The following is a 25,764-nucleotide window of genomic DNA, read 5'->3' as shown; positions in this document are numbered from 1 at the left end:
TTTCTGAACGGACAATGAACCCATGCTCACTACCTCACTATTTTTTGCTCTCTTTTTGCACTACTTATTTGATTTAATTGTTATATATACTTATTGTAATTTAAAGTTCTTTTATTATTATGTATTGCAATGTAGTGCTGCCGCAAAACAACAAATTGTATGACATGTGCCAGTGATATTAAACTTGATTTTGAATCATAGGATTAAATGCATATCTCTGTATCTAATGTTTTAAAAGCAGAGACATACTATTTGATACTGGTTTAAGACTTTAAGATGACAAGGCAAGATTTTGCAAATGAAGGGTCATTGAGGATGGTATGTTAACAAGTCTTCAGAATACTGGAATTAGAACATAAATATACAGTATCCAGCTCTAATCTCAGTAATCAAATTCTACTATGACATTTGTGTGATCATGACTAACTCTAGTTTTTAATATCCTCTTTGCCCATGCTATTCCTTTCATATCCTTGTCGTAGGCATCTCCAAACATCACCTGCCTTTGTGCCGTTCATATAGGTGAGAAACTGCTTCCCTACTCAAACAATGGAATCCAATTTAACAGGTATCAGAAACCACCCCCCCCCCAAAAATAACTTTCTCAGTTGTATGCTTAAACTTGAACTTACCCTGCAATAACTAACTATTAGGTCATACAGTGTAAGATAAAATCATTGGGCCCATGTGGTTTGAGCCAGTTGCTTAAAGTACACTTTGTTTTTTACCCATATACAAATGTCCCTTTTTCAATATGGACTCACACAAGCTTGCAGCAAGACTTTCCAAAAAGAGGAAGAAATTCAACTACAGAGAGAACCACAGAGAGCAGTAGTTGTGGGACACTGTGTTAAAAAATGAGTGTATATCAAACAGTCTCTTTACTCGCTTGATCCTAATGGAGACTTACTAACTAATGTGAAATACTCAATTCCCAACACTACTAGATTTGGCGATTTATTTCATGTACACTAAAGAAAGATTCCAGATACTGGAAACATTCAGGAGGTTAGCCTGCAATTGAGCATACAACAAACCTTTGACATTTAAGTGATTGCTTTATCAGTTCTTTTAAAAGGCAATCCAGCTTTTTTCTCCGCTTATAAAGGAGCATAAAACTGAAAAACTGAGACCTGAAATTGCAGTTTAATTGTTTTACTATGATTTCATATGCTGATCAAGTTTATTAAAACTTGAATTATCCACAGCGAAGAGTTTCAGCATCTCAATTTCCATAGGATGCATATGGCCTGTAATGATCAGGGAATGTAGAGGAGCACCTAGGTCCACCTTCACCATCTGTTGTAGTGTTGCAGCAGCAATCTTTTGGTCTTTGGAACCCACTCTGGCTAGTCCGACACACATGGTCTCTTCAGTCAGTGCTAAATTAGAGGAAGACAGAACAACATCAGAGAACTAGACACAAAAATACATTTAGCATTTTCAAAACTGAAATACTTACCTTTAGGCACAGATTTTAATGTGATGTACCTTACATAAACATTGTAGTTGTCCCATAAGATTGTTACAGTGCATTTCCTGCCCTATCCTCTCCAAGGACTGAATCTGTCCCTGGTGGAACAGGCATGTTCATCATTAATATGTGCAAGTCAAAGTTTAAAAATATATTAACATGTAATCTAGAGTATAACATCCTCTTAACTGGGAAAATGTATCCAAAAAAGGGTTAGCAGACCTGGAAATCATGTAAAAAAAAAATTAAAAACAGTACCTTGAGCAGTACTGTTCCTTGTTCCTCTTTATTTTAATCTTTATTAAAAAGCACTAAAATTAACAAAATCAATTTCATAATAAAATACTGACAGTACAGATCTAAGAGCCCCAATGAAATGAAGCTTTTCTTATGAGTCATTGAAACATACAGCACAGAAGTGTGACTTTACAGACAACCTCATCCATGCTGACCATCATCCAATATGCCTGCACCAGGTCTCTATCTACTACTCACCTCCTATCCATGTAGCTATCCAAATGTCTTATACATGTTGTAATGGTATCAACATCTATTACTTTCTCTGGCAGCTCATTCAAATATTCAGCACCCTCTGTGCAAAAGATCTACCCCACAGATTTCCTCTGAATTTATTCCCTTTCACCTTAAACCTATGCCCTCTTGTCCTAGGAAAACTCTGACAATCTATGCCCCTCAATTCTGTGACCCTCTATAAGATCATCCCTTGGCCTCTTACATTCCAATGAGAGTAAACCCAGTCTATCTAATTGCTCCTTATAATTCCATTCCTTCATCAGCAATATCCTTATAACTCTTTTCTGCACTTTTTCTGTTCCTGCATCTTGGCTGTTGTAATGGCCAGAACTGTACACAATACTACAATAGCACTCTCACCAATGCATTGTACAACTGCAACATAACATCCCAACTCATACACAGTACCACAGACTTTGGAGATAAGCATACCAAATGCCTTCTTCACTACCCTATCTACCAGTGTCACCACTTTCAGGGAATTATGGACTTGCACTCCAAGGTCTTTTTTTTTTACAATTCTCTCTGAAGGGTCCTGCATTCACTGCAATTTGTCCTCCCAAAGTGCAATGACTACACTTGCCTGGATTAAATTTCATCTGCCAACACTCCATTCAATTTTCCAGCTGTCTATGTATGTTCTGCTGTATCTTTACATTACCTTTGTTATTCAAAAGCCTACCAATTTTTGTGACATCTGCAGACTTACTAATCACACCACATACTTTCTCATTTGTCATTTAGGGTTAGCAAGGTATCAGCACCGATCCCTGTTTTACACTACTTGTTACAGACTTTCTGTCAGAAAAACACCTATCTTCCACCACTATCTGCTGCCTCCTATCATCCAGCCTATTTTGGTTCCAGTTTATCAACATGCCTTAGATACCTTCCAACTAAAACTTTCAGCCCAGCCTATCATGTGGGTTCTTGTCAAAAGTCTTAAGAAAATCTACATACACATATCCACTGCTTTGCCTTTAGCACTCTCCTTGGTAACCTACTCAAAAAACTCCAAGCATATTTGTGAGACATGACTTCCCATCCACAAATTTATGCTTGACTCCTTCTAATCAGTCCCTACGTTTCCATATATCCTGTTCCTCAGAATCCTCTACCAACAGCTTCCCTACTATTAATGTTCTGTAATGTTCAATATTATGTAATTTCAATGGTTATCCCCAGTACCCCTTTTGATCAAGGGGACAACATTTGCTGTCCTCCAGTCTTCTGGCACTTCACCCTTAGCTAATGAGGATACTGTCCCCAACTAATTGATTCCTCCAATATTCTACCCTCAACTCTCTGAGTAAGGCCCTCCTCTGATTACCAACCATTTCTCACCCTCATGACTTGCCAGAAACAGAGCTGGTCCCACTCGCAGACCTGCCTGATACCGTCCTTTGTGTGTTCAGCATCAATGCAGCGCATGTAGAAGATGGGTGAGGGTCATTCAGCAGAACTTCTTGTAATGGATCCATGACCAAAATGATTGTTGGTGTACTGTGAAATGACCCAGTAGCACATCTTCCCTGGAGCCAATAAATATCTTGGTCAACTTCTTCTTAATGTACTTACATAAGAGTTACTAATACGCAGAGGGAATGACTTTGCTAATCTTGTTGACAAAATCTTCCCAGTGTATTTATGACCTCACGTACTGAATCAAGATAGTTTTAAAAGCTGATCTACTAAGCTCTTTCACATGGCCAGATTTTATGTGAGTTTCATGGAAAGAAAAAGATTTAATGTGTCAGGCTGAAGACAAGTGGCCCCTTTCCACAGATACTGTCTAATCTACTGAAAGCTTCAGCAATTTTTGCTTTTATTTCAGATTTTCAGTATCAGCAGTTTTTTGATGGCCATCTCTTTCATCTTATGATCCCGACGTAGGGTTTGGCACCAATATTCAAGTAAAATTACATGTGAATATGACTTTTAAAATAATGTATCAAAACAAAATGTGAATGTGACAGGAAATGGAACTTGCGTATTTTTTGTCACATCTGCCACATGTGTAACATTAGAGTGCAATACTGACCATCTCTCAGTGTGTTGGTTTTAATTATAATGGGATCTTTGCAGCCTGATTGGGTTTATTTGGTCACATAATATGAGTACATTTTCAAAGAAAATTAGATGAAAATGTCCAAACAGTTTGCTCTAAGCCTAGTGAAATGATTTTAAAAAATATTTTTGAGATCATGAGTTACTGATGACGATCACGATCAAAGAATATCCTCATTGTTCGTGGTTTCCGAAGAACCGCAGCTTGACAAGTTACACAGAAAATTTGTGAAAATTGGCAGAGCTGTTTACTTAAGGGACCATAAGTGTTTAGAAATGAACAGGATGGGAATCCAACTCAGAAAGTTTGCTTCCTATAAGCTGCAATGACAGGAAATGGTTCACATTTGCACTTCTAAGTGACTTGGGGGAAGTGAAGTGTTAAGGCTGACAAAACACTGCATCAGAAGAAAGATAGGCTAAGCATGGGAAAAATAATGAACATATTTATGTTAGAACTTTCTGAGCTAAACCAATTAGTGCATTGTCGTTTGACAACAATCAATGATTAAATATATAAATATTACAATGATGTTGGTTTAAAGGACAAATCTTGGCCACTGCACCAAAAAAAACCCTTATTCTAACTGTAGTGCCAAGGATTCTTCTGCATGTACTTGAAAGAGAAGACTGGGTCTGGGTTTGAAGACATAAGAGTCTGCAGATACTGGAATTGGGAACAAAAAAAAATACACTTGAATAACCCAGGGGACAGGCAGCATCTGTGAATGCAAGTGATGAATCTGTGGAATTCACTGCCATGGACAGCTGTGGAGGCCAAGTCATTGGGTATATTTAAGTGGAGGTTGATAAGGTTAAATCAGCCATGCCTGAATGGTGGAGCAGATGCAATGGGCCAAATGGCTTAATTTGTTTTTATGTCTTACGGTCCAAGGCTGATGTCCATGTTTCAGGTCAAGACCCTGCATCATGACTAGATTTAATATCTCATCTAAAAGTCGATAGCATTAATAGTAGAGCACTGCATTGAAATATCAGTCTGGTTTATGGACAAAGTTCTGCAGAGCAGCCAGTATCTTCCAGCTTGTGCTCCAACAAGTTCAGATTCCTGCTTGACTGTGGAATCTTAATCTTGCTAATTACTCTTCATTGTTGATTTCTTATCTCTGCTCCAACACTGCACACCAAATGAAGTTGTGCACAGATGCTGTCAAATCTGGCGAACAATCAGCATCACAACTCTAAATGAGAATCAGGTTTAATGACATCACCATATGTCATGAAATTTGTTAGCTTAGCAGTAGCAGTACAATGCAATACATGACAAATATAGAAAAATAAATAAATCAATTACAGTAAGTATATATATGTATATTACATAGTTAAATTAAAATAGTGCAAAAACAAAAATAATAAAAAAAAGTGAGGTGGTGTCCATGAATAGAGATGAATGGCTGAGGGCAAGGTAATTTACATTTCTCTGAATTAGTACAGTTAATTGCCCTGGTGTTCAGAAGTTTGCTAGTTTTATTATTTAACAAAAATTACTCAAAATTTTTATTGTAATTGATAATTTTTGGATACCTTGAACATTTCTGAATGCCACAAAAATTCTCTTTGAATGACATAGAGTACATCTGTGTAAGACCACACTATATATGGACTGCATTTAGCAGTACTGACATTTGTGGAGGGGAATCCATAAAAGGACAGCTTAGTAGCAAGCACGGGCAATTCACAACAGGCAGGAAATCCTGGGCCATTGTGTCTCAGGAGTGAAATTTTAACTCAAGACCTTTATGGTGGGACAAACTGGAAATATGATTGTCTTTTTATAAAGGAAATATTCTTGTTAGGTGTGAAGAACAGGAAGTAATGCTTATAAAATTTGAGTATTTCATTTAAAATAAGCAGTTTTGTGGATTAAATACTGCATTATGCATCACACATTGAGGAATTTTTGAGGACATAGCTTATACATATGGCATGAATTTTAATCTTTACTCACTACGTGGGATACTTCCCACGTTCCTGTCTGGAAGTTGTTTTGTAGGAATCAATTAAATGTCAAAAATGCAAATTCAATCACTTCTGCTTGAGGTCAGGATCACGAAAGGGCCTTAATGCCATTCTACCAATGTGTGAAACAACTATGTCAGTCATTACATCAGGCTATTACCATATTTGGGTTTACAAAATACAGTTGGATACCTTCTCCTGGTGATAATCACTCTACAGGTACAAAATACATCTAAAGGGGTTGAATTATGAATGCAGTGTATTATTATGTGCCTGTATGTACAACAATGGAAACTAGGTTTCATTGAACTGAGGAACAGCATGATAGGGAAGGGTGATAAAACAGGAAGATTGAGCATGTTTCCTGCAGATTGTAAATGATTATCAAAGGATATTTACAGTTTAACAGTTTGTGTCTGAGCCTTGGTCTAATTTACGGACGGCATTCAGATGAGTTTAGAACAGTTAACATTTTCTTAAAGAGAAATACGGATATTCAGATTAAAAGTCTCCAGTTATGTCTTAAAAAGTCTAATGTTAATAATTTCCCAAATTGTTAACATAACTTGTCTTACCTAATGTAAATCTTAGCTCAACGAGGCATTAAATTGAGTTGCTATAACTAATAGATAAAATTGATTAATATTATTTGCCAATTGGATATAATGCAAGAAAGAATAAGATTACAACAATAAATATAGCCACCACAAAGGTCCCTTAAGGAAGTTTAAATAGATATACCGCACATCAATTGTTTTGAAGAAGGTAGAACCTGGAATAATCTGTTATAAAGACAAAAACAGTTACTTACCTAGCTCCTCTCCTTTAACTCTTCGATTTTCAATTATCTCCAGTAGTTGTTCAGCAGCCTCATTCACAGACATGAACCTGGGAGGCTCAAAGATCTTCCTTCCCCTAAAAAATATATTTGCATCTGCGTTTCTAAATAAAGATTTTTAAATTTCTTTCCTATCCAACGATAAAACATTGAAAAAATAGAGGACAATAGAATTTACCCCTTTCACACTGAAATCAATATTTCAGTTGATTTTTAAACTGAATACAAAGCAATGCTCCAAGGCAGTTAATAAGAGAGTTATCAAACAGGAGTTGAAATTTGTTCAAGTGAACAAAATCTTGAGAGAAGAGTGGTAGAGAGATTTAGTTGCAAAATTCCAGGTATTGAGGCCTTGGCAGTTGAAGACACTCTTGCCACAGGTAGATGAGTAAATCTGGCAATGACAAAAATTTACCAGTAAAATTTAACAGTAAGGATGACTGCCAAACAGAGGAATCTGTTGGATGAAGTCTTTAGGTAATCAAATCACAAACAGCATCCTCTGGTTAGACACACTTTGCGTATATGGGCTCAGTTCAGGAAATGCTATGGTTTCCAAGGGTTTTCCATTTCTAGCCCTGTCGCACACAATCACCTTTTTTTACCTACCACGTTCGATTCAGCATTCCATGTTTGGTACAGGAAGGGCATTAGACATTTTGAAGATCTCTTCATTGATAACCGCTTTGCTTCTTTTCAACAGCTCTCTGTTAAGTTCAACCTGCCTAATGCTCACTTTTTCAGATATCTTCAAATCCGACACTTCACTGCTCCTTTAATTCCTAACTTTCCTGAAATGCCTGCGAAAAATGCTATGGACCTATTTCTCTCCATTAATCCACTAGGTAAAGGTTTAATTTCAACTATCCAAGATAAACTAGCAGCCTTACGACGGGCCCCTGTGGATAAAATTAAAATGGCCTGGGAGCAGGATTTAAATATCACCTTATCCGAGGAGAGCTGGGACTCAGTTCTCAAGTCGGTTAACTCAACCTCTCTTTGTGCTCGCCATTGTCTCTTACAGTTTAAGATTGTTCATAGAGCCCATATGTCTAAATCTAAACTATCTCAATTCTACCCTGGCATTAGTCCGCTCTGTGATAAATGCAAGAGGGGCGTGGCCTCTCTCATCCATATGTACTGGCTCTGTCCTAGCTTGGAGAAATTCTGGAAAGATGTCTTCACTACACTATCGGGTATTCTGAATCAGCACCTAGAACCTAACCCCTTAATTGCTCTGTTCGGTTTTTGGGGCGAGACAGATTTATGTCTGGGTCCGACCAAATGCCGAATACTATCCTTTGCCTCTCTCCTAGCGAGACGCTTGATCCTCCTTAGATGGAGAGATGTTGCCCCGCCCACTCATGCGCAATGGCTTAACGACATTATGGCCTGCTTGGACCTCGAAAAAATTCATTATTCAGTTCTCAATTTGGATTTAAAGTTCCATAAGGTCTGGGGGCCTTTTATCGAGTACTTTCATAACCTTCCTCTTGACTAGGGTTTTTTTTCTTTTCGGTCCCTTGCTTTCAGCTCCCTTTTTTTTCTGGTAGTAGGCATTATTATCCTCTGTTGCTAAGTGTATTCACAGTCTGGGAGTTTGACTGTCCGGACTTATACTCTCTATATTGTGTGGTGGTTGGTCTGGAATTGTTGTTTTTTTTCTTGTGTTGTGGGGCTTGGGGAGGACACTAAGCTCACTTGTCTTTAATTTAGGTGCTTTTTTGTTAAATTCTCTTCCTTTGTAGCATATTGTTATTGTATGCTTAACTTTGCTCTGTATTAATGCTCCTCACTGGGATTTGGGGTTTTTAATTTTGTAAAATGTTTTGAAAAACTAATAAAAATTTTTTTTAAAAAAATCACAAACAGCACCTAAGCTGCTGAAACACTAATTCTAAATATCCATGACTTCCAACCATTTTATGCTTAAAAAAAATCATATCTCCACGTTAGCTAGCTGAGGAAATGCATGACTTGCATTGAGTCAGAGGCCAGAGAAGTCCTGGATTCAATTTCCAATATGCGTTAAATTAGCCAATCTCAGTTGGGTTTGAATGAAGGATGTGATTTAAGACTGAAAGTGATTACCTCAGTAACACTGCACATAAAAAGTGTCTCTTAGGTAAGGTGCAGTGGATTAACTATCATTATGCAAAGAATCATAGATAGTAATTATTATTATGGAAGGGAAATGGAAAAATATTTACAGGAAAATGGTGAAAAATAAAATACTGTTAAATTAAGGAACTAAATATTTATTGGCTAGTTTTTATTTTAAATTACCAGTAGCAGTGAAACATTTTAATAATATCATACAAGTGCTTATAATATTAAATATTTTAAAATTAAGCTGCTACTACCTAGTTAAACTACTATATTTTTGCTGCCATTTACATGATTGAAGCAGCATTCTTTGTTTTGGAGAACTAGATTCAAATCATAACAAGATTGCTCTCCAAAATAAGCATAATTAAAGTATAAATTTTAAATATTTCCCACTGGATGTGTTCCAGTTTGACTGGAATTTGATTATGAGAATTTGAAAGCATGCAGTTGACTAATGAGTGGGTTTGGAGCTACTGGGTATTATTTGTCTATCTTATAACTTCAGTAACTCAGTATTGATTTTCCTTGTATCTGTGGCATTATCAAGTTTGGAAAAGTCTTGTATTAGTTTCTAAAATATTTTATGTTTCAGGCAACAGTTTAACCATTCTTAGGATGGAGCAGGGAAAGACTAGAATCCATAAAATAGATTAGCATGGTGGTAGCAGGGCATTAACCTGCTTCCCAAAGGCAAAAAGCTTTAAATGAGATTTTACCTCTTATATTTACCTCCATTTTAAGCAAAGTGCTGGTCAGATAGGTTAAATTGTACTTTGGTAAAATTGACAACATTTTGGTAAAATAAGAGTACTAAATAGAACAGATAATTATCTATGCAGCACTGTCTCAGGAGCAGAACACTGAACATCGATGGCTCCTTGGTAGAGATCGTTACGAACACCAAATTTCTTGGTGTTCACCTGGCGGAGAATCTCACCTGGTCCCTCAACCCCAGCTCCATAGCAAAGAAAGCCCAGCAGCATCTCTACTTTCTGCGAAGGCTGAGGGAAGTCCATCTCCCACCCCCCATCCTCATCACATTCTACAGGGGTTGTATTGAGAGCATCCTGAGCAGCTGCATCACTGCCTGGTTTGGAAATTGCACCATCTCGGATCGCAAGACCCTGCAGCGGATAGTGAGATCAGCTGAGATCATCTGGGTCTCTCTTCCAGCCATCATGGACATTTACACTACACGCTGCATCCGCAAAGGAAACAGCATTATGAAGGACCCCTTGCACCCCTCATACAATCTCTTCTCCCTCCTGTCATCTGGGAAAAGGCTCCGAAGCATTCGGGCTCTCACGACCAGACTATGTAACAGTTTCTTCCCCCAAGCTATCAGACTCCTCAATACCCAAAGCCTGGACTGACACCTTGCCCTACTGTCCTGTTTATTATTTATTGTAATACCTGCACTGTTTTTGTGCACTTTATGCAGTCCTGTGTAGGTCTGTAGTTTAGTGTAGCTTTCTCTGTGTTGTTTTTTTTTTACGTAGTTCAGTCTAGTTTTTGTACTGTGTCATGTACAAAAAACATGGTCCTGAAAAACGTTGTTTCAATTTTACTATGCACTGTACCAGTAGTTATGGTCGAAATGACAATAAAAGTGACTTGACTTGAGGAACCTACACTCCAAGCTTATCTGTAGAGCATTTTGTGATTGGATTTCCAACCTCTCACCTCATTATCCTTCTATCTTCTCCTGACTAGATATCTGCCACCTTCACAAGCAGTTTGTAGCAGGGAAATCTAATTAAAATAGCCCGTTTCAAATTTCAGTAGAATCATCCTGTTCTCCTAAATTAATCTCACCCGTTCCTTTCACTTCAATATATGCTGTGCGCAGGTTTGGAAAATAGTGTTTCTAGTTCATATACTGTGAGAAATTCAAAATATTCTGCTCCCTAAATAATTGAACAACTTGCCTTAATAGATTTTCCAGTGATTGTTCCTTTACTTTGATGTCTGTAAAAAAGAGGGAAAAGGCTTGTTTACAAAACTTATCTATAACCACATCTACATTTAAGTTTCACTCTGCTCATGGGAAAATAGAACATAAAACAGGGAACACTACAGCACAAGAACAAACTCATTCAGTAATGATGTCAGTGCCATCTATGAAGCCATTTTAAATTGAACATCTGTCTGCACATGGTTCATGTCTCTCAATTGTTTGCCTGCTCATGGGCTTGTCTAAATGTTTCTTAAACATTGCTATCATATCTGCTACCAACACTTACTCTGGCAGCACATTCCAGGCAATATCAACTTATGTATTAAAAAATTGCCAAGTAAATCTCCTTTAAACTCCACCCCCACCCCCCCCCAACTTAAATCTGTGCCTTCTAGTACTGACATTTCCATCATGGGAAAAAGACTATCTATTCTGTTTATGCTTCCATTAAACTAATGTACTTTGTTCAAGTTGTCCCTTAGCTTCCTAGACTCTAAAGAAAACTATCCAAACCTGGTCCAACATTTCATTATAGCTAATACGCCATACACTTTCTTCACAATCTCATCTGTTTGCTTTTGCCACCTTCCAGGAATTATGAACTCGTACCCTAGGATGCCTCAATACATCAATGCTCCGAAGTGGTGCCATTAGGAATACTGATCTACAGAGGGATCAAGAATATTAAAATGCTCCATAAATTTCAGCAGTTATGAAAATGCACTAGGGACCCAACTGTCATACTTAAAATTTCCTTCACGTTGCTGAAATGGAGTTGCTACGCAATACACAAAAAAAACTTCCACCTTTAGAATGTAGAAAAACCCCTAGACCTTCTCTCACTGAAATTAAGTTCCAGAAAGCTTAGTCAGATATTAAAATCTGTGTTAACTTTAGATACAGCAAAAATATAGTAAAATTAATTTTACTTACTTGTACAGCAAACTGGTTAATAGAAAAGACCCCTAAAGTCTATGTGTTAGTGTATTTGATTAACAAACATTGGCAGTGAATGATATGCATTATTTCATACATGTTTGTATTAAATTCACAAAATGGTTAACTGTCTCTTCTTTCAGTACAATCAGCAATCCAAGTGCATTGCAGTAGTTTTTAGAAATACATACTAGTTATTTGCATTTCATCCAAAATAAAATCTTCCATGAATTACCTCAATTGGGCAGTATTTTACAATAAAATTTAAAATCAATAACATTAGCTTCAAAATATTCTAAAGAATTATTTAATCAATGGGCCGAATGGCCTACTGCTGCTCCAATATCTTATGGTCTCATGGTCTAAGACTGGTAGGCTGATGTGGTTTTAACTGTAAGGCTGAAATTGATTAACACAAGGGAGACAACCTATAATCAGTACTAAGCCAAACTGAGCAGTCTGTTGCTAAGTAATTGAAAATAACCTTAAACTTTAATACAATACCAGTTAGCCAGTTGAAGTAGTGCAGTCAGTCTCTTGCAAGTTGTCTTTTTAAAATGTGCACATCAAAGGAAGCAATGTTAAAAACCTCCTCAAAAGCCCACAGCATGGGACAACAATTAATGCACACTAGAGGGATTCTTCCAAGTGATGCTCAACACGGAATAGCAAGTAACTCATCAGCTATGGAAGAGAAATGGATGCTAATTCTTCAAACAATTTTGGCCAGCTTTTAAGCACAATTTTTATTAAAAGACAAGGAACTCACTTTATTTGGATCTAAATTTACACTTAGTTATTCAATTTCTTGATTCATTCAATAGATTTTGGGTAAATAGTAATGAAAAAAAAACTAATGAAGAATCCTGTCTTATTTGCTTTGTGGTCTTTAGACGCCTTGAATTTATGTTATTATAAGGCTATACAGTACAGATGAGGCAGTTAAATTGCTTTTTGCTAAGGGTAATAGTTAACTGAAGGTAGGATCTGTAACAGTGCAACAGTGAGGAAGGGCATGGTGTGGTAATCCACAATTTCTTATCTATATCAGACATTTGCTTGTGATTGCATACCACTGTTTAACTTTTTGGGCCTATCATACTCAGGGATGGTGATAGGCAATTCTGGCACCTTGGATGAAAGGTATTATTCTGAATTAATTTACTCTGTGGCCAATTCACCCGATTTTAGCAGAGATCCATACCACTAATTAAGGAGGAACATTTTTATTAATTTACATTATTTTCTAGCAGCCTGATTTGATTTCAAAGCCAGATCAGAGCGAACCATATTACTATTGGGTCTAGATTTATACTACATATACAACTGACCAGGAGTGCAGTGTAGACTTTGACAACAATGCAATGGAATTATACTTCTCATTCTATTTAAATTTCAGATTTACTAATTCACTGAACTCACATTTCCTAGCTGGAATAGTAGGATTTTAATTATGCTTCTGGACCATTCCAGATCTCCAGATTATTACTTGACTGAAGTCAATTGTGCTAGTCTTCACAAGAGTCCTTGTTTAAACCTATCACACATTGTCCCTCAATGGCTTATGAATTACTACTTCTTCATTAAAAATTTGTAAGAAACACTCGACCAGCAAACCCACAGAATGGACTCTGTACCCTAGCAGAGGAACTACAAATATCCTACAAGAGTCGTTAAATGACGCCTCTGCTGATGAAATCTTATATTGTTATCAGACAGGGCTTGTTCGTCACGTTACTGATGGAATTATCAAGATACTCTAAAACTTGTTTACCAATGTATGGTTCTGCTCATTTACACATGGCTCCTGCTTCAGCAATTCCCCCAATAATACATTAGCTATTCCTGTTGTTAATGTCTTAAGGTTTCAACGCCCCCATCACCACTATCCTTTGCACCAACTCTTTTGGAAATTTTCCTCCAATTCCAGTTTCTCGTGGCTCTCCTGTTTATTTGACTGAGCATTTGAAGCTGTGCTTACATTTGCCTACACTCTCATAATATTTACTCTGGAGGTTTTCTCTTCCTAATTCCCTTTCCTCCTTCAAAATGTCATCTTTTTGCTTGAGTTGAAATTTATATTGGATGGAAAAGTGCCAATCCCTGGGAATAGCATAAAAGTGCAAGCTGTTGCAGTTGTTGTTAAGAGACCCTCATTCAAATTCTTAAGGAGATTAGATCCCCATTTTAACCTGTGACATGCTTTATTGCATTGTGTGGCAATCAACTACAGTTTAAAACATTTTAGTCCTACCGTGCTGAATAATAGCAGATTAATATCAAAATGAACAAAAGAAAACTCAAAACCACAAAATAATGGCACATGGGGGAAAGGGGAGGGAGGACAATAAGAAAAATAGTAGGGGTAGAGGAGCAACACACGCAAAATCTGGTGGAACACAGCAGGCCAGGCAGCATCTATAAGGAGAAGCACTGTCGACGTTTCAGGCTGAGACCCTTCGCTAGGACCAGCATTACTGGCAGAGGCTTCGCAGTAGTGAATTTCAAAAGCAAACTCTAGGAAATCTGCAGATGCTGGAAATTCAAGCAATACACACAAAATGCTGGTGGAACACAGCAGGCCAGGCAGCATCTATGAGGAGAAGCACTGTTGATGTTTCGGGCCCAGACCCTTCGTCAGGGCAGAGGAGGATAGGGGAGAGGTGAGGTTAAGAGGTTAAGAGGAAGAAAAGGAAGGGGAGAGGGAGGGTGAGGGGAGATGGAAGGGGAGGGAGAGAACCTAAATGATTGAACACAAAAGCTATGAAATAAGGAAGTGAGAACTATTAGGGTGTGAGAACATAAATAAAGAATGTAAAAGTTGTGCAATGCAATGCTGTGATTTGTCCAAGTCTCTGCATTTAAAATGGGGATGGTATGTGACTTAAAAGTTATTTGCAGGTAGTGGAGTTCTCTTGCATCTGCTGCACTTTTCCTTCAGGCACATTTCCAAGAGTTGTAGATTTTGGGAGATGCTGATGAAGTAGCTTGGATGAATAATTGCAGTACATTTATTTTGTGCTGGTGGAGGAAATAAGCAATGAGGGTGGCTTACAGGTGGCAATAAAACAGCTGTTTTGTCCCTTATGATGTTGAGCTTCAAGGGAATTGTCGGAACTGTACCACTCCAGGCAAGGTAAGTGTATTGCTGACCTGTGCCATGTAGATCTTTGAAGTATCAGAAGATGAGTCACTACTGTGGATAACCAGTTTCTGATATGGTCTTCGCAACACAGAAATTAAGTGGCTGGTTCAATTTAGTTTTGGAACAATGGTGGCTTGTATATTGATGGAGGAGACACAGTGGTGGCAGTGCCATTGAATGTCAAAGGTAGGTGGTTAGATACTCTCTTCTTGGGGAGAAGTCATTGCCTGTCACTTTTGTGGTGCAAACACTACTTGCTACCTATCAGCTAACATCTGAACATTGTTTGGGCCTTGCTGTATGCAGGCATGGACTGTTTCAATTGTGAGAGGAATTGTGACCATTTAGATACATCCTCACCTCTGACCATATGATGGTAGGAAGATATATATGAAAGCTGCTGAAGATGGTTAAGCCAACGACACTGCCATGTTGAGTTTCTGCAGTGACTCGTCCAAGTGTGGGGTCAGTAACTATAACTGCCAACAACCACAGTTATCTTACTTTGAGTGAGATATCACTTTAATGATTGGAGTTTTTTTTTCTCTTGATGTTCACTGACTTGTTTTGCCAGGACCCCTTAATGCCAAACTTAGTCAACTGGTGTTATAGGCAGTCACTCCAGTCTCACTACTGGAATTTAGCTCTTAGGGTCTTGGCTGTGGCATAGTCTGTAGCTTAAGTTCAAGTTCAATTATCATTCATCCATAATATAACCAAATGGAATAGTGTTCTTCTGGGGCCAAGGTATAAAATGCAATATACACAGGACACAGCAGGTATAGTTATGATTTCAGAAAAACATACAGTCACAAATAAGAAAAAATATACAGCCTAAGTCCCAGAGTGATGTTAAGTTGTCCTGGTCCAGTTTGTTCTTCCTTCGAGAGAACACAAGTGTCATGAGATCACAATAAAAATGTCCAAGACGATTAATTGCAATGTGCACTGTCTGACAGTACACAACAAGTCCAGGCAATAACACAACAGCGGTACTCAATCAGTCAAGCTCCACTGCTATCGAGCAACTTGGAGTGGCAAGTGCACTGCTATTTTACTAGAAGTTATATGATAATATGAAGAAAAGAAAAAGATTAATAGTATTGGCAAAATCAAAACTAGGCATCTTGGCATAGGTTATTGGTGAGTAACTGTCAACAAGTTTCCTACACTTTGCTGATGATTGAGAGCAGACTGATTGGGTTGTCCTGCTTTTTGTGAACAAAACATATCCAGGCAATTTTTCTACATTACTGGGTACACGTACATGCAAGTGTTGTAACTACTGGAATATTATGGATGGAAGCACAGCTTCTTCTGGAGTTCAGGTTTTCAGTACTAAAGCTATGATGTCATTTGGCCTGACAGCCTTTGCTGTATTAATAAATCACTGACAGCAATAGACATTGTGTATAATCAGAGTTGAAGTTGGACATGCATTGCATTTAACTCAAGATAATTCCAATATTTATTTCTCCAGTGTACTTACTGAAGCCCATATTGTGAGAATATATATGTTGGCAAATCTCCAAGTAGATGGAGAAAGACAGGCTGTCATCTACAGCGTTCTGAGAAAAACAACTCATATTACAACATTAATATAATTGTATTTTCAATGACTGACTTTAGTTTTGTTTTCTTAACAATCCATAATTACTGAAAGAAAACAGGTTTTATGAAGAGCACTGATGTTATTACTGTGCATGAAAACTGAGAAAAGAAAGGCCTTGGATAATGTTTTAATATTGTAATGGTTTGTTAAAGTAATGTGATGAGATAGATCTTGATGCAATTTATAGTTATCTTGCATTTGTAATCTAGTAATAAAACAAATTTTGAAGTGTGTTCTATCAAAACATTGTTCTTCGATGTCTATAAAAAGATTAAGAGTGTACTTAATTGATGACTATATGATGAAAAGAAAAAGATTAAAAAATACAGTTTTGAAATTAGGGGGATAAGAAAGGTAAAAGATGGATTTAGTTGGAAAGGTTAAGAAAAACACCTAGGTTCTATACCTATATTAAGAGTGAAAGGGTGGCTAGGGTGAGAGTAAAGTCCCTTAGAAAGCAGCAGGACCACCTATGTCCAAACTGCAAGAGATGGGTGGGATTTTTAATGAGTATTTCTCTCAAGTATTTATTGAAGAAAAAAAATCATGTTTACTCGAGATATAAGGGAAATAAGCTGAGATGTTTTGGAGGACATTTATATTACCAGGGAAGAGGTATTTGTAGCCTTAAATCCCCTGGGCCCTACCAAGTGCATTCTCAGTCTTTGTGGGAGGTCAGAAAAGAAATTGCAGAGTTCTTGCAGAGATATTTGCTCTCTCCACCACTCTCCTCCGTCTAGCAGAATTTGTCTTCACTCTTAATGATCTCTCCTTTGGCTTCTCCCACTTCCTTCAAACAAAAGTTGTAGCCATGGACTACATAGCGCATGGGTCCCAGCTATACCTGCCTTTTTGTCAGCTACATGGAACAGTCTTTGTTCCAAGACTACACTGTGTCTGTCTCCACTTTTCCTACGCTACATCGATGACTGCATTGGTGCTGCCTGCACCCATGTGGAGTTTGTTGACTTCATCAACTTTGCCTCCAACTTCCACTACCCTGCCCTCAAATTTACCTGGTCCATTTCTGACTCCTCCCTCCCTTTCTCAATCTCACTGTCTCTATCTCTGGTGACAACTTTATCTACTGATGTCTATTATAAACCCATGGACTCTCACAACTTCCTGGACTAAACCTCTTCCCACCCTGTTACTTGTAAAAACACCATCCCCTTCTCTCAATTCCTCTGTCTCTGCCACATCTGCTCTTAGGATGAGGCTTTTCATTCCAGAATGAAGGAGATGTCTTCCTTTTTCAAAGGAAGGGATTTCCCTTCCTCCACCATCAACGCCACCCTAAACCACATCTCTTCCATTTCATGCACATCTGCTCTTAACCCACCCTCCCACTACCCTACCAAGGATAGGGCTCCTCTTGTCCTCAGCTACCACCCCACCAGCCTCAGCGTCTAGCACATTAATTCTCCGGAACTTTCGCCATGTCCAACAGGATCTAACCACCAAGCACATCTTTCCCTCCCCTCCACTTTCTGCTTTCTGCAAGGAGCGCTCCCTATACGACTCCCTTGATCATTCATCCCTCCCCTTATCCTTGCAAGTGGAACAAGTGCTGCACCTGCCCCTATACCTACTCCCTCACTACCATTCAGGGCCCCAGACAGTCCTTCCAGGTGAGGTGAAACTTCACCTGTGAGTCTGTTGGGGTCGTATACTGTGTCCAGTGCTCCTGGTGTGGCCTCCTGTATATCAGTGAGACCCAACGCAGATTGGGAGACCGCTTCGCTGAGCACCTATGCTCTGCCCGTCAGATGAAGCAGGATTTCCCAGTGGCCGCCCACTTTAATTCCACTTCCCATTCTGATATGTCAACCCATGGCCTCCTCTACTACCAGGATAAGGCCACACTCATGTTGGTGAACAATACCTTATATTCCATCTGGGTGGCCTCCAACCTGATGGCATGAACATCAATTTCTCGAACTTCGGTTAATGCACCCCCCCTCCCCCACCACTTCCATCCCCTCTCTCAACTTATCTCCTTGCTGCCCATCGCCTCCCTCTGGTGCTCCTCCCCCCTTTTCTTTCTTCCATGGCCTCTGTCCTCTCCTATCGGACTCCCCATTCTGCAGCCCTTTATCTCTTTCACCGATCAACTTTGCAGCTCTTTACTTCATTCCCCCCCTTTCTGGTTTCAACTATCACCTTGTGCTTCTCTCTTGCCTCCCTCCAACTTTTAAATCTACTCCTCATCTTTTTTTCTCCAGTTCTGCCAAAGGGTCTCAGCCTGAAACGTTGACTGTACATTTTCCCATTGATTCAGCCTGGCCTGCTGAGTTCTTCCAGCATTTTGTAGGAGTACAAGTGTATCACTCATTGAAAGTGGCATTCTAGGTCATCAGGGTAGTTTAAAAAAAAAGGATGCAGGTCTTCATTAGTCAGGGCACTGAATTAAGAAGCTGAACCATTAAGTTGCAGCTGTAGAAATTGTTGGGGAGTCTGCACTTGGAATACTGCATACAATGTTGCTGATCCTATTATAGAAAAGACATGGATAAACCGGAAAGGGTACAGAAAAGATTTAAGAGGATGCTTTCTGATGGACCTGAGTTATACGGAAAGGTTGGCCAGGCTAGGTCTTTATCCCTTGGAATGAAGGGAGACCTCTTGGAAATGTTTAAAATTATAAGAGGCATAGAAAAGGTGGATGATAGCAGTCTTTTCCCAGGTTAGGAAATCCAGAACTAGGGGGCCGAGGTTTAAGATGAGAAGGGGGAGATTTAATAAGGATCTGAGGGACAACTTTTTCACACAGGATTGTGAGTATATGGAATCAGCTGTCAGGAAAAGTGGTTGACGCTGATACAATAGTATCATTTAAAAGCACTTAGATGCGAAGCGCAGAATCAAATATCGCTGTGATGATTGTACGCTCTAGTATCAATTATTTGGTGACAGTAAAGATGGGTACATGGAGGGAGGAGCCAGGAGGAATACAGGCCAAATGCAAGAAATTGGGACTAAATGCATGGGCATCATGGTCGGCATAGGCTTGTTGAGCCAAATGGCTTGTATCCATGCTATATTTCTCTATGATTTCAATGAAATATTTATTCATCTTCCACTTTCATCTTAGGCCATCTGCCATACAGTATATATCACTTAATATCTTATGGTGAAAGTATTCTTCAAAGACTAAGTGCCTTAGTTTACTGGATATAGATGAGCATGCCAAATCAATTAAGAATTCAACAAGATTATTTTAGCATGTTAGATTCAGTAAACACTTTAGTTGAAATTCCTTCATTAAGTTTTCAAGAGCCATTAATTTCTTAAATGCCGCTGTAGCAATGATATAGTATCAGTGTTTTCTCAGGAAATCTGATTTACAATGTGCTGGGAAGAAGACTGAAGGATGGAATGGAATGGTTAAGATGTATGAGGTTCAACGTTAACTTCATTTTCGGATTCAAGCATCCACACTTGCAAAGAAGTTGAGAAGAATTTACTTTGGCAAATACTTCAACTTTCAAACTATGTTTGGTCATGAAATAAAACAATTCCAATAAATGAGGGTCAGCCATTGGAACATCTAGGTGTTTAGCGTGGTTTGCCCTTGACAATACAGGGAGAAAATAAAAGAAATGTCCCACCAAGTAAGCATAATGTGTGAACTCCATTCTGTCGGTTCCTCTTTATTTTGTCATAGAAGCTTTCAGGTTTCCATGTCTCTGTCCAGAGTACAAAGGATACAGTTTCGCCAAAATTGTACAACTAGGGAAAAACAAATAAATAAATCAATCAATCAATCAATGTCACCAATATTTACGTGAATCCATTTCTGATCTTAATATTGACACACAAAAGTTTTATATTTGATGAATTTCAATCCAAATCACTTATTTTTCCATTTCCTTCTAGAGATGCTGCCTGACTATTAGTTACTCCAGATTTAAACATCTGCATTTTCTTAAATGCTTAGACAAATTGTACAGACCTGTTTTGGATGCTATAATCGCAGAGTGGCACACTGGTCAGCCAGAGTCCTGTGATCATTGCTGAGCTTGTTACCTTACTCTAGGCAGGGGTTCCTAACCTGGAGTCCATGATCACTTGTGTAATGGTATTGGTCCATGACATAAAAAAGATTGTTCTAGGGGAACAATCCTGTCCTAGAGGAATTAATGGACTAAGGAGAGTTGTGTAGTCAGAGAGAGAGGAGTGAACAACAGCTTACATTTCTCCTAAAAGCAACACACATTACATGCTGGAGGAACTCAGCATCTATGGAAATGATGTTTTGGACCAAGACCCTTGCTTTCACCAGGACTGGAAAGGAAGGGGGAAGAAGCCAGAATAAGAAGGTGGTAAGATGGGAAGGAGTAGAAGCTAGAAGGTGACAGGTGAGGCCAGGTCGGTGGGGGAGCAAATAAGAAGCAGGGAGGTCTGGAGAAGAATAAATTTTCAATGACTTAGAATCACACTGCACAAGAGGCCATTGAATGAGTTTTTGAATTAGAACTAATATTCCTTTTTTCCCATTCCATTCTGTTTACAATAGGAAGAGTAAATACGATTTTCATTGTAACTATTTGTTCTGTCAAATGAAAATGTTTGCAAAGAAGGGTGTACAGTGGAAACAGGGAAAAGAGTCTGCTTCCTAGTCCAGCACTCCAGATCTTGTAAAGGTCATACCATATCTACGAGGAGTGATTGATAAGTTCGTGGCCTAAGGTAGGAGGAGTCAATTTTAGAAAACCTAGCACATTTACTTTTCAACGTAGTCCCTCCTACATTTACACACTTAGTCCAGCAGTCGTGGAGCATACAGATCTCAGAGTTGAACTGCATGTACATACAACGAGAGCTGTATAATTCATTTCTTTCCACCTTAGGCCACGAACTTATCTATCACCCATCTGTGGACACTTTCCAGAGGTCCAAGATCCGTATGCTCCACAACCACTGGACTAGGTGTGTAAATGTAGGAGGGACTATGTTGAAAAGTAAATGTGCTAGGTTTTCTAAAATTGACTCCTTCTACCTTAGGCCACTTACTTATCAATCACCCCTCATACATTAGCATCTTATTTTTTATTGGTAATGCCATACTTTAAATACTCAAGATTCTACAGCACTTTTAATTATGATTCTTATGTTGTATGTAACATATGTATATACATGTATGAGTATGTAACATGTAGCAAAGATTCACAATATAGCATGAACCTCAAGATATAAGCCAGATTTGCATAAAATATTTTCAGGATATTACAAATAATAACACAGTGTCTGTCTTAATGCAAACCACAACACTACTGTACTGAAAATAAAATAAATCAGACACAACAAATATATGGCATTCCCTTGGGTAAATCTCTGTAATTCAAAGTGGACCAATTTTAGGATTCACATTTGTAAAATTACAGCAAGACCTTTGCATATTTGAAATCTAAAAAGGCATCACTAAAAAGTGATAAAACTACTCACCAACAATTACTATCATGACATTTCTGAATTTAATTTTACAAAATGTTTGCCCCATAGCTCTTTCAATGATGATGCAATCCATACCCTGAGCCGAGTTCAAGGTACCATCCAACAGTGGGGGCTTTATTAGCCTTATTAAAGCAGAGATGCTTTTAAACCACTGCATATGTGCTTAGCGCCATATAAAACTTTCAAAAGGTTCCACATTTGATTCTTAATCTTAGAGGACAAGCTGAATTGCAGATAGAACAAGACTTGGGGTGGAAGGCGGGGGGCAGAGAAAAGAGATGAGTCATTGGCAGATCAACTATGTCTTTTATTTAATTATTATCCAATGGTTTTTTTCTAAACAGTTGAATGTTAGAAGACCAAATTGTGCATGACTGTAATATCCTATCCAATGACATTAATGGATAAAGAATTGTTATTTGAGTGAAAAAGTCAAAGGTGCCAAAAGCTAAGAAATAACATTTCAGTTAGAATCAATACTTCTTCAGAAGCAAATATCTGAACATAATATCACACAACATCTGGTTGCTCTTCAGTCAGAGGGCATGGCTTCTTCATTATTACACCACTGGAGCACTCAGCTGTACAGAGGATATTGTACAATTTTTGCAATCAAAAATATATAGATTTGTGGAAGTTTCAAGTTGCATATCCATGCTCCAGTGATCACAGATGCAAATTTCTGTCTAAAGCAGATTTTAAAAATAATTCTTAAAAATTAATGACGTACATTTTCAGTCTACAAATACCTCAACAAAAAAAATGCTTTTAATGAACTTCAGGACACAAACTGAATTTAAAAAAAAAGTTTTTACAACTCAACAACAATGTTTTTATGGCCACTAAAAACATACGAAACAGAAGCAGACGTAGGCCTTTTGGACCCTTATTCCTACTCTGCCATAAATACAGGCAGTAGATTCAACAGCTTGGAAAATTATGAATAAAATAATAGAAATAATGACTGCAGAAGTTTCCAGAATAAAGAGTAAGACAGAAAATTAGAAAGGGACAAGAACTAAGAATTTAATTTTGGGCAAAACGGAAACAAAATTGAAAAGGGTGATGAATACAGGAATGAAGATGGTATATCTGAATGCATGCAGAGTACAAAATAAGTGAGATAATCTTGTAGCATTGTTAGAAATTGGCAGGTATGACGTTTGCATCATAGAGTCATAGTTGCAGGAAGATCAGAGCTGCGAGCTTGACATCCAAGGATACACATCATATTGATAGGACTTGCAGGTGAGCAGAAGGGGTGGGATGGCATAGTTGGTAAAAATGAATTCAAATCCTTAGAAAGAAGTGACTTACGATCAGAAGATGTAGAATCCTTGTAGGTTGAGTTAAGAAACTGCAAGGGTAAAAACATCTTGATGGAAGTTATATACAGGCCTCCGAACAGTAGCCAGGATGTGGGATACAAATTACAACGCGAGACAGAAAAGGCATGTTAAAAGGAGATTGTTACGATAGTCTTGGGGGTTTTCAATATGCAGCTTTGTGGCCAAGTTTGTGGATGATGCAAAGATAGATGGAGGGGCAGGTAATGTTGAGGAAACATGGAGTCTGCAGAAGGACTTGGATGCATTAGGAGAATAGTCAAAGAAGTGGCAAATGGAATACAGTGTAGCAAATTGTATGGTTATCACAAACAAAAAGTGTAGACAAATTCTAAAGAGAGAGTAAATTCAGAAATCAGAGGTGCAAAGGAACTTGGGAGTCCTAGGTAGGATTTCCTAAAGGCCACCTTGCAGATTATGTCCATTGTAAGGAAGGCAAATGCAATGTTCGCTTTCAATATGAGAAAACAAGAATATAAAAGCAAGGATGTAATACTGAGGATGTAATTATAAAATGCCTTTATAAGGCATTGATCAGATCATATTTAGAGTACTGTGAATCGTTTTGGCCACAACTGTAAGAAAGGATGTGTTATAATACATTGCACTCAATTGCACTTCAATTTATTTAATAATCTCTTCAGTGAATCAAAATATTCAGAGTTATAGCTTTACCCTTATCTGTTCAGTTGGTTGCAATCTCAAATAATTCCAACAAATTAGACTGAAATGATTTCCCTTTCATAAATAGACATTCACTCTGCCAAGTCTTTCATTATTTTCTAAATGTGCTACCACCACTTCCTTAATAATAGATTCCAGAAATGTTTACTACTGTTGATGCCAGACTGACTGGTCCATAATTTACCATTTTCTCAGTTACTACCTTCCAATCTATGAGAAAGAACAGTTCTAGAATTTGTGGAATTTTGGAAGATGACAACCAATACATTCATTATCTCCAGAGGCAATCACTTCAAAAACCTGGAAATTTGATTATCAGGTGCAGAAGTCTTTTAATACCATTAATTTCACCAAAACCATACTTCTAAAAATAATTATAATTTCTTTCAGTCTTTTATTTAGTTGGGATCTTCTGATTCTAATACTTCCCGCAGCTTTTCTGTGTCTTCTTGAAGGAAGAGACACACCAACTATTTGCTTTATTTCTCTATCACTTCCTTATTCCTCAGTGTAGTTTCTTTTCTCATTGTAGGGGACCTACTTTAACTCTAACGTTTTTTCTAACAAAAGCTTTTGTAGTTTGATGTTCACACTTCTCACTAGATTATTCTTACATCCCACCTTACTTTTTCTTATTCAATTTCTTGAGCAATTCTGTTGAATTTCAAAATGTTCCCAATCCACAGATTCACTGGTCTTTTGAGAACTTTAGAAATCTTTTGATTTGGCCCACTACTATCTTTAAATCCTCTTCTTTGTCCTGGCTACCCTGCAATTTTGCTTTTGTGCTTCAAAGGGATACACTTATTGAAAACTATACTATTTCTTTAAGGTTTAGCGATGACTTCTTTACTGTCCAACTTTTAACTTGCTTTGATTAAATACAACAGCTCAATTTCAGTTTAAATTATGTTCAATCTTTATAAGTGACTGCAAATAACACATTTTTGAACCTTATAGTGAAACCAGATTGCAAAGTGAATAAATTGTTTATATGGACAATGTTATAACTATGGGTAACAGTAATATAAAACATTTATTGAAGCAAAATTTCTCAAAGCCTTTATGGAGCAACTTTCAAGTTGTGGAAGTAACATTTTGAACAAAGCACTAAACTTTAGGCAGCGTCGTAGAGAACAGAAGAGTTGGACAGATTAAGGGAGAAAATTATTTAATTTAGAGTCAAACAGCTAAAGGCAATATTACCAATGGTGAAGAAAATCAGGCACATCAGAAATGGAATATGTGTGTGGGGGGGGGGAAGAGGTTGCAGGGTTGCAGATATCTTAGATTCTTGTATGATAAAACACATTGCATCCTCCAATTGTTTGTGATTAATGGCATGGGAAATCCAGTATTGTACAGCTCATATGGAATCACAACACAGGAAGCTTCGAAAAACTTAGATCAGGAATTCCATCCTATAAAGGAAAAACAAGAATTTTAAAAAATACCAGAAGTAGCACTTCTGTCAACTACAAACTCAACCTATGACATAGGCTTCACCAGCTTCCATGACTTTTGTGTTTGTGACTTTAAGGTGAAACAGTAAGGTTAATTTAAAACAAGCCCTAACAAAAAAATCTATAATTTATTGGCCTAACATTTGTTTCACAATATTCAAG

General features: G+C 37.9%; 1 protein-coding gene across 1 annotated transcript in view; it reads right to left on the bottom strand.

Annotated features, from left to right (window-relative positions):
- Positions 1-944: 944 nt before the first annotated feature.
- The window catches only part of dph5 (diphthamide biosynthesis 5), a 73,747-nt gene continuing 48,927 nt past the window's right edge, over positions 945-25,764 (bottom strand). The window contains exons 4-7 of the mRNA XM_073063386.1: positions 20,264-20,384; positions 10,931-10,970; positions 6,867-6,970; positions 945-1,382 (exon numbers count right to left, since the gene is read on the bottom strand). Of these exons, the coding sequence (XP_072919487.1) occupies positions 1,159-1,382; positions 6,867-6,970; positions 10,931-10,970; positions 20,264-20,384 (489 nt within the window). The 3' untranslated portion in view covers positions 945-1,158. The remainder of the gene's footprint in view (positions 1,383-6,866; positions 6,971-10,930; positions 10,971-20,263; positions 20,385-25,764) is intronic.

Source organism: Hemitrygon akajei, chromosome 12 (genome assembly GCF_048418815.1).
Source record: "Hemitrygon akajei chromosome 12, sHemAka1.3, whole genome shotgun sequence".
In the NCBI taxonomy this organism is placed as follows: domain Eukaryota; kingdom Metazoa; phylum Chordata; class Chondrichthyes; order Myliobatiformes; family Dasyatidae; genus Hemitrygon; species Hemitrygon akajei.
The sequence above is the reverse complement of the archived record's forward strand: the minus strand, read 5'-3'. Positions and strand labels throughout refer to the sequence as shown.